General features: G+C 44.2%; 2 protein-coding genes across 4 annotated transcripts in view; one reads left to right on the top strand and one right to left on the bottom strand.

Annotated features, from left to right (window-relative positions):
• Positions 1-537: 537 nt before the first annotated feature.
• On the bottom strand, positions 538-12,460 carry LOC138645576 (uncharacterized). 2 transcript variants are annotated; one of them, XM_069735003.1, is made up of 6 exons: positions 12,121-12,460; positions 11,376-11,467; positions 9,954-10,662; positions 4,388-4,588; positions 3,574-3,790; positions 538-1,210 (listed from the first exon to the last, which is right to left on the bottom strand). In XM_069735003.1, exons 3-6 carry the CDS (start codon positions 10,630-10,632, stop codon positions 1,024-1,026), a joined length of 1,284 nt encoding a protein of 427 aa, XP_069591104.1. In that variant the 5' UTR covers positions 10,633-10,662; positions 11,376-11,467; positions 12,121-12,460; the 3' UTR covers positions 538-1,023. The 2 variants fall into 2 exon arrangements, with proteins under 2 accessions (XP_069591104.1, XP_069591094.1); XM_069734993.1 differs by having other exon boundaries at positions 12,140-12,454.
• Positions 12,461-12,521: 61 nt separating this feature from the next.
• MIS18BP1 (MIS18 binding protein 1) overlaps positions 12,522-13,601 on the top strand; it is a 197,536-nt gene continuing 196,456 nt past the window's right edge. The window contains exon 1 of one of the 2 annotated variants that reach the window (XM_069734982.1): positions 12,522-12,644. The gene's annotated coding sequence lies outside the window, so the exon portion shown is untranslated. The remainder of the gene's footprint in view (positions 12,645-13,601) is intronic. The other variant, XM_069734973.1, reaches the window with a different exon arrangement.

The following is a 13,601-nucleotide window of genomic DNA, read 5'->3' as shown; positions in this document are numbered from 1 at the left end:
GAGGGTAACAAAATTAATAAAGGGGATGGGGGAACTACAATACCCAGAGAGATTAGCAAAATTAGGATTATTTAGTCTAGAAAAAAAAAAAAAAAAAAAAAAAAAAAGATTGAGAGGCAATCTAATAACCATGTATAAGTATATAAGGGGACAATACAAATATCTCTCCAAGGATCTGTTTATACCAAGGAAGCTGACTGTCACAAGGGGGCATTCTCTGCGTCTAGAGGAGAGAAGGTTTTTCCACCAACATAGAAGAGGATTCTTTACTGTTAGGGCAGTGAGAATCTGGAATTTCTTGCCTGAGGAGGTGGTAATGGGGAACCCAGTCGAGGGGTTCAAGAGAGGCCTGGATGTCCTCCTGGAGCATAACAATATTGTATCTTACAGTTATTAGGTTCTTTAGAAGGACGTAGATCTGGAGATTTATTCTGACAGAATATAGGCTGAACTGGATGGATAAATGTCTTTTTCTGCCTTGCTAACTGTAATACTATTTAAAAACTGTAAAATAAAGATCAAAGTTTTTTTCCCTGATCAATTTTTGAAAAGAAAACATTTTAATTAGATAAAGTACAAAGTTCATCCCCAGTGCTCAGTCATGAGTGATACAGAGAAACAAAATCATTATAATTATATATCTATGTAAAGATAATATATCAGGCACTTCAAAAGTCAGAACAAACCATTCAAAAAAAAAAAAAAAAGTTGATTAAATTAAAGACATATGAAAAGCAAGTACAAATATACCGAGCGCACTAAAATGATTGGTTAGAGGATAAATCTAATAACTTTTTTTTAATTTAATTTGAGGATTTAATGAAAGTCTCTGTCTGTATTCCTCGCCCCCTCCTACAAATATTCAACAAGCTTAGAAAATAAATTAAGAAAAAAAAAAATATATCAGCAACTTTATAAATAAAACCGTTCCCAGATGACTTGTGTTTCTGGCAGCGGTTGTGAAGTGGTGTGGGACGTTATAGGAAGCCATGGGCGTCGCTTGATTAACCTTCAGAGTCCATTTCACCAGCAGCAGTACTTTACACTCTCAATGGGTCTCTCAAGGATTAGGCCAATTCGGTTGGAGGTTATTTTTCTGAAGGTGAGGATGGCTTCGGGGGTCAGATGGAGGTTGTTGGAAATATCCAGGACGCGTAGAGAGTGCAAGTTGGTTAAAACTATAAATGCTTCTTCGGTCAACCTGGTGTTACTAGGAAAAAAAAAAATATATAATTATATCATACATACACACACTAGATTGTGGCCTGATTCTAACGCATCGGGTATTCTAGAACATGCATGTCTCCGTAGTATATGGACAATGATGATTCCAGAATTCGCGGCAGACTGTGCCCCTCGCTGATTGGTCAAGGCAACCTTTATGACATCATCATCGCCATGGCAACCATTATGACATCTACATCGATACTGTGCCCGTTGCTGATTGATTGGTCGAGGCCGCCAGGCCTCGACCAGAGACGCGGGATTTCCAGGACAGACAGAAAGACCCTTAGACAATAAAAAAAAAAATATATATATACCGTATATACTCGAGTATAAGCCGACCCGAGTATAAGCCGACCCCCCTAATTTTGCCACAAAAAACTGGGAAAACTTATTGACTCGAATATAAGCCTAGGGTGGAAATGCAGCATTTACCGGTGAATTTCAAAAATAAAAATAGATCATTATTTCCCCATAGCTGTGCCATATACGGTGCTCTGCACCGTTCATTGTGCCCCATAGATGTGCCATATACGGTGCTCTGCACCGTTCACTGTGCCCCATAGATGTGCCATATACGGTGCTCTGCACCGTTCATTGTGCCCCATAGATGTGCCATATACGGTGCCCTGCACCGTTCACTGTGCCCCATAGATGTGCCATATACAGTGCTCTGCACCGTTCATTGTGCCCCATAGCTGTGCCATATACGGTGCTCTGCACCGTTCATTGTGCCCCATAGATGTGCCATATACGGTGCTCTGCACCGTTCACTGTGCCCCATAGATGTGCCATATACGGTGCTCTGCACCGTTCATTGTGCCCCATAGATGTGCCATATACGGTGCCCTGCACCGTTCACTGTGCCCCATAGATGTGCCATATACGGTGCTCTGCACCGTTCATTGTGCCCCATAGCTGTGCCATATACGGTGCTCTGCACCGTTCATTGTGCCCCATAGATGTGCCATATACGGTGCTCTGCACCGTTCACTGTGCCCCATAGATGCTCCACATAAATCTCTGCCGCTGCTGCAATAAAAAAAAAAAAAAAACAAAAAACACATACTCACCTCCCTTGATTGCAGCTCCCGGCGTCCGGTCCCTCCATCTTCCCGGCGTCTCTGCTCTGACTGATCAGGCAGAGGGCGCCGCGCACACTATATGCGTCATCGCGCCCTCTGCCTGAACAGTCAGAGCGCAGACGCCGGGAAGATGGAGGCGCCGGCCGGGAAGATGGAGCGACGCTCGGCGGCTGGAACGAGGACAGGTGAATAGGCTATACTTACCTAGTCCTGGCGATCCTCGCGCTGTCCCTCTGCCTGGTCTTCGGTGCCGCAGCTTCTTTCTCTATCAGCGGTCACCGGCACCGCTGATTAGAGGAATGAATAGGCGGCTCCACCACTATGGGAGGTGGAGCCGCTTATTCATTTCTGTAATGAGCGGTCCCACGTGACTGCTGAAGAGGGGAAGAAGCTGCAGCACAGAAGACCGTGGGACGGCAGGGACAGTGCGAGGATCGCTGGGACTAGGTAAGTATGCCTCAGCGCCCTCTCCCCCTCACCCGCCGACCCTGCCACCCACCTTGACTCGAGTATAAGCCGAGAGGGGCACTTTCAGCCCAAAATTTTGGGCTGAAAATCTCGGCTTATACGGTATAAATATATATATATATATATATATATATATATATATATATATATATATATATATATATATATATATATATATATATATATATATATATATATATATATATATATATACACATACACATACACACACACACATATATAATATACAATATACACACACACACACACACACTATATATTGCCCACACTTGATTTTTTTTATCTTTATCCTCCATAACGCACCCAGAATAGAGAGCAACAGGGTGAGAGAAAAATTAAAGAAAAACAGAAATGAAAAAACACACACACACCTTACTACATTCTGCAGCTCTTCTTCTAATGGTGCACAGGTTCACTGCCAGACTCTGTGCTTCCTCTGTGATCAGGACAGACATGTGACCTCTGCATCCAATGATTAGCGCTGCAGTAGTCACATGTCAGTGTAGCTAGAACAAGATACACCCAATTTGGTAGTGAAGGAAGAACGGAGAGTGGTAGGTGCCTTCAGCAGCAAAAAAAAAACAAAAAAAAAAAAAAAAAACAAACCACAATGGAAAACAGGGTAATTTCTTTTTTAACTCAAATCTGTGGTGGACAAACCCAAAGAAAGAAAAAACAAAAAAATTATCATCTCCATCATGTATTATTAGGACAGCTGGACGCGCGCTCGGACCGAACCGCAGAGCGATTCCTGCTGTTCTGACATTCAGATTACCTGAGGTAGAGGTTCTGCAGATGCGGAAATAGTCGTGGAAAGCTCTTCACCAACACTTCATCGTATCCATGAGAAAAGCTCAAGTTCAGGCACTTTAGCTGGGCAGCGCTCCGGGAGATCCAGCTGAGCGTAGCATTGGAGATTTTAGTCCCTACCACGCTCAGCTTTTCTAATTTAGAACATATTGGACTCATAATTGGCACAAATGGCGCAGCCCCTGGTAAATGAGAGAAGACCAATTAAGTTTGGAAATAGAAAGATAAAAACAAAAGTCACAGTAAATATATATATATATATATATATATATATATATATATATATATATATATATATATATATATTTTATTCACATCTACATGTACATTGTAGACTTAAAATGTGGATGAGCCAACATGAGGGACTTAAAAAAATAAAAGCAAATGAATAAATACAAAAAATTGCATCATTCACCCCCAATGTTATCTGTGGTATGTGGACATGCACCCAAATTAAAAAGGAGAAAAAAAAAAAAAAAGTGTCCCGCACCTGATAGCAAAAGAGGGAGAGCTCTGCCACTGGGACTACTTCCCCCTTGCCAAGGCTTAACAGTCATTGTGGTTCCAGGTAAAATCTAGTTCTCACCCCATGGAGGAGGTAACAGAAGGATCCAACCCTGGAGGCACAGGGAGGACACGAGAAGACAAAGTGGGGTGAAAGGAAGAGAAGTGACAGGGAAATGAGGAATTAAACGCTTCAAGGTTTTGTTTTTTTTTTATTATATAAACAGTCGAGAGACTTTTACTAAACTTTTAGAAAGTTAGAAGAATGGACTTACATTCGATCCGCAGCTCAATGAGTTGTGGCAGTTTCAGCAGGAGGGTCTCGATGAATTCTTCGTGCTGGAGGTACTTATAGTGTCGCAGACACACGCTCCGCAGGGTGGACAGCTGATCCAGGGCGTTGTTGGACAGACTGGCGCAGCCTGAATTCATCAGTTCCAGTTTGTGGAGCTGCAGTCGAGAGATACATGGCTGTTCTGGGTTGGGAAAAAAAAAAAATATATAAAATTACATTTAAAAAAATAATACGACTTATGGGTGTATATATATTTTATTTGGGAAAATAGATAGAAATGCCAGCTTCTGGGGAAGGGAAACATTTTTTTATTTATTTTTATTTAAACATTATAACTCCATGAGGATAAGCAGATTACAGGAAAACGCATGGCGAGGCGTTATACCTCAAGGCCTGATAGGAAGCTTTTCCCATCAATCCTAAAAACAAGTGTAGGCAAATGCTATAGGATAAACATGTCATAATTTAAAATGCATAAAACATTAAAAAAGTAGGAATTGGTCCTACCGGTAATAGTGTTTCCAGGAGTCCATCATGACAACACCACCAGGAGGTTGTCCTTCATATCTTTGATAGGGACAGGAGCACAGAAGAGGTTAATAGCCCCTCCCCACTACCACCCTTCAGTGATTTTCCCAAGTACCACACAGGATGGATGCAACGCTATTTTATTGAACCTCCTCTCTACACATGTTCATATCACAAATCAGACAGGAAATTCAAGGGAGGGTATATAAGGGGTGCTGTCATGATGGACTCCTGGAAACACTATTATCGGTAGGACCAATTCCTACTTTCCAGGATGTCCCTCCTGACAGCACCACCAGGAGAAATACCAAATAACTCCTATCTAGGGTGGGATTACAGCTTGGAGGACTTTCCTCCCAAAGGTGGTTGGTTGGTTTGCTAGAACATCCAACTTATAATGCCTGCAAAAGGTATTTGACTTGGACCAAGTTGCGGCCCTGCAGATTTGGTCCATAGAAGCCCCAACGCTTTCTGCCCATGAAGCCGAGATCGCTCACAGCGAGTGCGCCTTGAGGCTTTCCGGTGGGGATTTCCCCGCCGAGACATATGCTGTGGTAATAGCCAACTTAATCCATCTAGCTAGTGTAGCTTTGGACGCCTTCTTCCCTCTGTTTCTTCTGGCCATCTGGATGACGAGATTAGAGTCCACTCTCCACTACTTAAGAGATCACAAAAAATTGAAGTACTGTCCTTTTAACATCCAATGAGTGAAGAGAACGCTCATTCTCATTGCTATAGTTTTGGCAAAAGGTTGGTAGAACGATCTCTTGACTTCTATGGAAGTCGGAAACCACTTTGGGAAGAAAGGCAGGATCCAGTCTTAGGATGATACAGTCATCTTGAATCTTCAAGTATGGGTCCTTTATGGAGAGCGACTGAATTTCACCAATACGTCTCGCTGACGTTATTGCCCCTAAGAAGGCTTTAAGGGTTACTGCTCTTAGGTGTGTCTGATTCAGGGGCTCGTATGGCTCTTTACAAAGTTCATTCAAAACCAGGCTGAGATCCCAGGGAGGTACGGAGCTGCGTATTGTGGGCCTAAGGCTTCCTTCCCACTTCCGTCGGTACGGGGCAGTCACAAAGTGTCGGCGCAACGTACCGACGAACAGTGGTGATTTTGTGCACAACGTGGGCAGCGGACGCAGTGTTTCAACGCGTCCGCTGCGCATAGTAAACTCCCAGGGAGGAAGGGGGTGGAGTTACGGCCGGGCATGCGCAGTTTAAAATGCAGGACACGACGTACGAAAAAACGTTTCCTTAACGTTTTTCGCTGTGATGGTCCGCCAAATACCAACGCCTCCAGTGCATGACGGACGCGACGTGTGTCCATACGTCGCGATCCGTTGGCAATACAAGTCTATGGGGGGGGAAAAAAAAAAAAAAAAACGCATCCTGCAGGCACATTTGCAGGATGCGTTTTTTCCCCCCCAATACGACGCATTGTGACGGATCTAAAAAGACGGAAGTGGGAAAGTAGCCTAAGAAGTTGGGTGGCTTTAACCCTGCTGTTCTGTTCGCATTTGCTATACACTTGTACTGTTCCTGGGTCAATTTGACCCGACCTATTAATACTTGATTTTTAGCTACTCTAAGGCTACGTTCACACTAGCGTTCTGCTAGTGTGCGTCGCCTTAGCCACGGGCGACGCAGCGGCGACGCACGCGTCATGCGCCCCTATGTTTAACATGGGGGACGCATGCGTTTTTGTGTGTTGCGTTTTGCAACACTTGTGTCTTTTTTGCCGCTAGCGTCGGACCAAGAAAACGCAGCAAGTTGCATTTTTCTTGCGTCCGATTTTCGGCAAAAAACGACGCACGCGTCACAAAACGCAGCGTTTTTGCGTGCGTTTTTGTGTGCGTCGCCGACGCAGCGGCGCACAACGCTAGTCTGAACGTAGCCTAAGTGTTTTATATGAATACTTTTTTCATTATTATACTGTATGTGAACATGGTTGATCATAAACAAATGAAAAATTTAAATTGAAACTTTTTTCATAAAAAGGTTACACAGGCTTTTTACAATTATCTTTGATTGTTGGCATTCTGCACACAAATAACAAAGAAGCTTTATATTACCATCACTAAAACATGAAATTTACGGTAACTTTTTGAAAAAAAGGATACAAAGGACAACCTCCTGGTGGTGCTGTCAGGAGGGACGTCCTGGAAAATGACAATTTACAAAGAAATGGAAATTAGACATCAAAAAATATATATTTTTTTTTTTTTATAAAAAAGGAAAATAAAAAGAAACAAAACAAACAACCATCTGAAACCTTAATAGTGACATCACGGTGCAAATGTAAATCCTCGGGAAATCTAGTCTCCAGGTTAAATATCCAAAATGCTTCTCGAGTCCACAACCACCTCTTAATATCTCTGCCACGTGGCGGTTCTCTCACCCCTTCAATGCTAAAAACCTGGATAGATGATAATTGTCTTTGATGAGGAGTAATAAAGTGTTTAGGAGCAGATGAGATGGAATATGTCTATTGGCAACTTTATTTCTATTGTACAGATTATTTAAGTGTTCATTAATGTGTATTTTCATTGTTTATGTGTGCGTTTTATGCATTTTAAATTACCCTGTGGTTTTTATCCTATAGATTTGCCCACACTTCGTTATCAGATTGATGGGAAAAGGTTTCCATCAGGCTTTGATGAAGAACATTAGCTTGTGTTCAAAACGCGTCGCCATGTGTTTCCCTGTTCCTCGCTTATGGCTGTGGAATTTTAATGTTTGAATTGGATTTTTTACTTTGCTAGAAGCTGGAATTTTCGCCTGTTGATCTTCACGCTTGTCAGAACATTATTCCTTGCACGCTGGACTTCATGATATGGTGAGCTGGCCATCTTTCCAATTGTTGTATATATTTTATATACCCGTGTATACCAAAACGATGCTGTTAGGTTGACTGAGGCTGAACTACATTACCCAACAGGGACTTAGACTTAATACCAGCACATCGAGATATTTACTCTATCTGCAGGACCCTGGGGCATCAGCAGTCAGTGGCCGCTAGACCGAGAGCCCTGAGAACTGCCTACCACCTGACAGCATCCGTGGCTCCTCTGTTGATTAGTCGGCCTGGCGCGATGTCACACTGCAAGGATGCTGACACACCAAGCCAGCTAATCACATGAGAAGCCGACAGGTAAGAGGCAGTTCTCTGGGCTCCAGTCCAGCGGCTACTGACGTGACCCATTCACCAAGTCCTGCAAATCGATTTATAGCAAGGTATTGGCGGCTTCCATGTTCTGAGACCTAATACATATGGATCCATAATTCAACCCTAATGTTCAGTTCCCAGTAACACACTAAGCCTCAATAAGGGATTTTTTCGGCCATCTCATTTTTATAGGGTGGACTGCAGTGCTATTCATGAGGTCAAAAATACCTGGGTTCAAGTGGACCAGATTAAAGTTAAAATGGTCATTGAGCAAGACAGATGCATCACAGTGTCCTTTGCAGAAATCTAAAAGAAATGTACGGTTTTACTCCACCAAAGTGCTGGACTACAAGATAATTACCAAGAGAAAATGTTGATAATCCAGTATGCACCAAAAAAAATCCTATGTCAGATCATCAGGTCAGTATTCACCAATCAGAGCCTCCATGCTGACCCTTTCCATCGAAAGTTCCTATAGTGGCCACGTGATCATCAGAAACAGACCATGGAGTAATAGAAGACGACGGCCTGATCTAATCCATCATGCGAATGGCTGGGTGAAGGAGCGTCACTTACCTGGGAAAGAAATGGCTCCACATTGCACAAGCCTAGCAGAGGCAGTGGGATGGGGCAATGTTCTGCTGGAAACCTTGGGTCCTGGCATTATGTATATGTTATACACCAGATGGTGGCCCGATTCTAACGCATCGGGTATTCTAGAATATGTATTTATGCATGTATATAGCAGCCACATAGTATATAGCACAGGCCACATAGTATATAGGAGCCATGTAGTATATAGCAGACAAATACTACGTGGCCTGTGCTATATACTATGTGGCTGCTATATACATACATACATATTGTAGAATACCCGATGCGTTAATACAGGCCACGCAATATATAACAGTGGCCATGCAGTATATAACACAGCCACGTACTATATAACACAGCCCACGCAGTATATAGCAGCCACGCAGTATATAACACTGGCCACGTAGTATATAACACTGGCCATGTAATATATAGCACAGCCCACGCAGTATATAGCAGTCACGTATATAACACTGCCCATACAGTATATAACAGTGGCCACGTAATATATAGCACAGCCCACGCAGTATATAACACTGCCTATGTAGTATATAGCAGCCACGCGGTATCTAACACAGCCCACGTAGTATACAGCAGTGTGGGCACCATATCCCTGTTAAAAAATATAATTAAAATAAAAAAAAAAATAGTTATATACTCACCCCCTGGGATCCACCGAAGCTCCTCACAGCTGCCGCCATCTTCCGTTCCCAGGATGCATTGTGAAATTACCCAGATGACTTAGCGGTCTCTGGGTATCTGGGTAATTTCGCAATGCATCGCCAGGAACGGAAGATGGAGGCAGGCACGATCGGTTCGGCGGACTGCGGAGGGTGAGAATAGCAGGTTTTTTGTTTTTAATTATTTTTAACATTACATTTTTTTTTTTTACTATTGATGCCGCATAGGCAGCATCAATAGTAAGAAGTTGGGGACACACAGGGTTAATAGCAGCGGTTACGGAGTGCATTACCGCGGCATAACGCGGTCCGTTACCGCCGGGATTAACCCTGTGTGAGCGGTGACCGGAGGGGAGTATGCGGGTGCCGAGCACTGACTGCGGGGAGTAAGGAGCGGCCATTTTCTTCCGGACTATGCCCGTCACTGATTGGTCATGGCAAAACAGCCACGACCAATCAGCGACTTGGATTTCCATGACAGACAGAGGCCGCGACCAATGAATATCCGTGACAGAAAGACGGAAGTGACCCTTAGACAATTATATAGTAGATGTGACAAAGTGGGACTCACTCACCTTCAGCCGTGGCCACAAAGTTATCAGGGACATTGAAGCACAGGGACAGTTTCCACTTATTCATGTTCCCGATGGCGAGGGAGAGTTCACGTAGTTTTGGCAGCCTAAATAAAATATACTGGAGTGCCCGCTCGGGCACGGTGCTCTCCTTTGTATGCAACGACAGAGAATGCAAGTGATGCAGCAAGACGATGCTGGTTAAGGGCAGGACCCCCGACAAGGACACTCTGCACAGAGATAGATGCGTCAGCTGCTGGAAGAGGGCGACCTCGGAGAATATGTCCTGATCAGTCACGTTGGAGCAGTCTGTTAAATGCAACTGCTGGAGATTAACGAGCGGCCGCAGTCCCTGTAGGATTTCCCCTTTCAAACAGGAGTCCATGGTGACGCTGGTCAGATCCGGCAAAGAGCTGGTCATCTTCTTTAACTGTTTCAGAGTCACCCTGGTCACCTCCACCGACGAGATTTTCCTACATTGAAGAGTGTCCCAAAACCGCGCATTAAAGATCCCTATGCTTTTGAAGACGATGGTGCTACGTTTCCATAAGGAGGGATGGTCCACGAGGGTCCGGAGATAGGAGCACGTGGCCCGTACGTTGGCCTTCTCCACTGGAGACAGGTACATGAATATGTGCAGGAGAACTTCCTGCGGCAGCTGCAACCACTGGATCGCTGGCATCGTTACCACAAAATGTTTAAAAAATCAAATCTGCATTTTAGAAAAAAAAAAAAAAAAAAGAAGAAGATTACAGATTAGAATTTGGACACCCTACCTGCTGAACGCAGGCGCCCCTCTGAATTGTGGCTGTGCCTGGTACTGCGGCCCAGTCTGCTTCACTTCAATAATCTGAGCCGCGGTACCATGTACAGCCATATCCAGGTGCATGGCGCTGTGACTGGGCAATGAAAAAAAAAAAAAAACTGTATGAAGTAACTTGTGACCGCGTGGTACATGGACGCGCAGGAGATGCAAAACGCGAGTATAAAATGCAGATCTAAGTAAAATGCGAGAGGAGAATCATTAGCTGAACTCACTCCATCATCGGCTCTTGCTGGCTGTGTGATACAACCGCCGCCTGTCTCCAACACCATTTATAACATTTTTAAGTACCGGTAATAATGGTGAGATTGCATTCCCTACCCCCACTTTGATTTTTTTTCCTTTTTTTAAGTATACAGCAAAATGCATGTCATCATTCAAAACTACAAGTCGGAAGGGAGCAATTTTGTTAGAAAATTGCAAAAAAAATAAATAAATTAAAAAAAATGAATAAAAAACCCCCCCAAAACACAATGAAAACTGGTTGCCCAGTTAAAGTGGTTTTCAGGACAAGAGAGGTGCTGCCGATACGGCATCTCCGGAATTGGCTGCTAGGGGCGGATAGCTGACTTTTCTCTCTGTGATAGCGATACACATCATACCTGAGAACAGCACTGGCTTGTTTGTATCAATGGCGTAAATTACACATCCTGCATTCAGGAGGGAAGCAGCCAAAAATCATAAAGTGAGGAACCTGCAGAAAAAAACGTAGCACATACTGTAACAAGTCTGTACAAATCCATGGCAAAACAAACTTAAAATGATTCCAGGTGGAAAAAATAAAACGAGATGATTGCACAAATTTGCACACCCCTATACTAATAATTTATTGAAGCCCCCTTTGGTGAGATTCCTTTGCTGTGTTGTCAGCTGTTAACGGACCGTGGCTTTTTACTGTAAAATGCAACTAAGGAAACGTCAGGAAAAACCTCTGAGATCAGCAAAACTTTATATGGAGTTAATCAGAATCAGTGGAAATGAGGGCGGGCGGCCTGTGTCCCGAGGACGAAGTATCATGAGGGTAAATATGACCGGCTGTTCGGAATTCGACCACATCCCCACCCAACCATTACACTTATGCAATCACATTTTTTTTTTTTACCTTTGGGAGGGGGAGGGGGGGTTTCTTCAACCTAAAAATGAGTTCAGTGTGGATTTGTATAGATTATGGGCAACATTGGAAGGCAGAAAATGAGCTGAAGTTTCTCTTCTTGGTGCAGGGTTTGTTCACATGACAACCACCTGCAATTTTAACTGAGGCATGTACACTTATGCATGTGAGTGGTGCATGCACATGATGCAGATATATACACACCTCCACTGCTCCCACCCATGTACATAGCTTACATATAACGGCTTCAATTACCAGACTTGAAGGGACACTCAGTTTCCGAATAAGCCGGGCGCCATCCGTCTCTTCCGGGTGTCAGGAGCCCGGTACAGCTGCTCTCTCTGCCTTTTGAAGCAAGGAAGACTTTTCCCCTCTTTTCTGCTTCCTCACACAGAGAGGCGCGCGGCGGCGGACATTTTTAATGAGGGCAAAGCAGACCCTATATAAAGCCCATATCTACCGTATTCGTTATTAGGGAAGCACGTGAGTAAATACCGTGGGGGTAGGGAGTGAGGGCACGTTACGGTTTAAACCTAGTTTGCATCGCTGGTGAAAGGGAAACCGGATATCCAGAGTGTTTTGCCCGCTTTCAATATGGCTGCCGGACGCGCTCTGGCGCCAAGGGTCGCGATGACGTGTTTCCGGAAGGGGCGGTTTCTTTCCGGCTGTGTCGTGATTCTGTGCTCGGCCAATACACGGGCAGGAAAATACTGTTGGAACGGTGTGATAACGGCTGTTTGAAAGGAGCTGGCGGGAAACGGTGAGTTGTGCAGAGACCGGGCGAGGCGGTTCGGTGCCCGTGCGATGATTGGCAGGCGCAGCTGCTGCAGAATGAGCTGTCCTTAAAGGGCATTTACATAGGAAGTAAACGAAAATGGTTTATTAAGAAGGAGCAGGGGGGGTACCAATATGGTTGCCCCCACCTTTCCTGGGGTCACGCCTCCTGGAAATGTAGGACTGTATTGTATTACCTGCAGGCTCAGCGCCAGTGATATGTGGGCCCTTCAGGTGACAGTTCCTAGGGCCCCTCTTTGCTTTATTGTCTTCTAAGAGTCAGAACGTATTTCTTTTTGGAAAATACTAAAACCCTATGTGTCATATTTGTCTATACCTATGGTAGATTTTTTTAGTCATATTTGTCCATACCTACGGTAGATTTTTTACAGTGTGCGGGAAATCAGCGATTCTGCAGAATGAATGAACATGTTGCTTTTTTTTTTTTTTTGCGATTCGTTTTTTTTCATGGAAAAAAATCGCAACATTTGCACAAGTTTTGCGGATTACATTGAAATGATTGGGAACCATATGTAAGCATTTTTTTCACGTTTTTATAGCAAAAAAAACACGAAAAATACTGAACGTGTGCACATAGCCTTACAACTCCCTTCTCTGTGTACCCGAATTGAGAGAGGGAGGGGGATGTTTTGAGTGAGATAATATTTCGTTTTCGGGTGAGCGCTAACAGACAGCGTTGCACGGCGAAATTAACGCAGTGCAACGTGTCCGTTAGTGCTCCCATTGCCAGCAATGTTAAGGCGCATTGCTAGTGCGTGCCATTTTCGGCACGCGCTAGCGATGTACCGTTCTTTTGTGGCATGCCGCGGACTCTGCTTGCAGCGTCCGAGGCGCGCCCGAGGTCCGTTCCCCGCTCTCGCAGATCGGGGATCTGCGCTAGCGGGGACGTTTAACGCGACTCCTAAAAAGACATTGCGTTAGC

The sequence above is a fragment of the Ranitomeya imitator genome, chromosome 1 (assembly GCF_032444005.1).
Source record: "Ranitomeya imitator isolate aRanImi1 chromosome 1, aRanImi1.pri, whole genome shotgun sequence".
Lineage (NCBI taxonomy): Eukaryota > Metazoa > Chordata > Amphibia > Anura > Dendrobatidae > Ranitomeya > Ranitomeya imitator.
The sequence above is the reverse complement of the archived record's forward strand: the minus strand, read 5'-3'. Positions and strand labels throughout refer to the sequence as shown.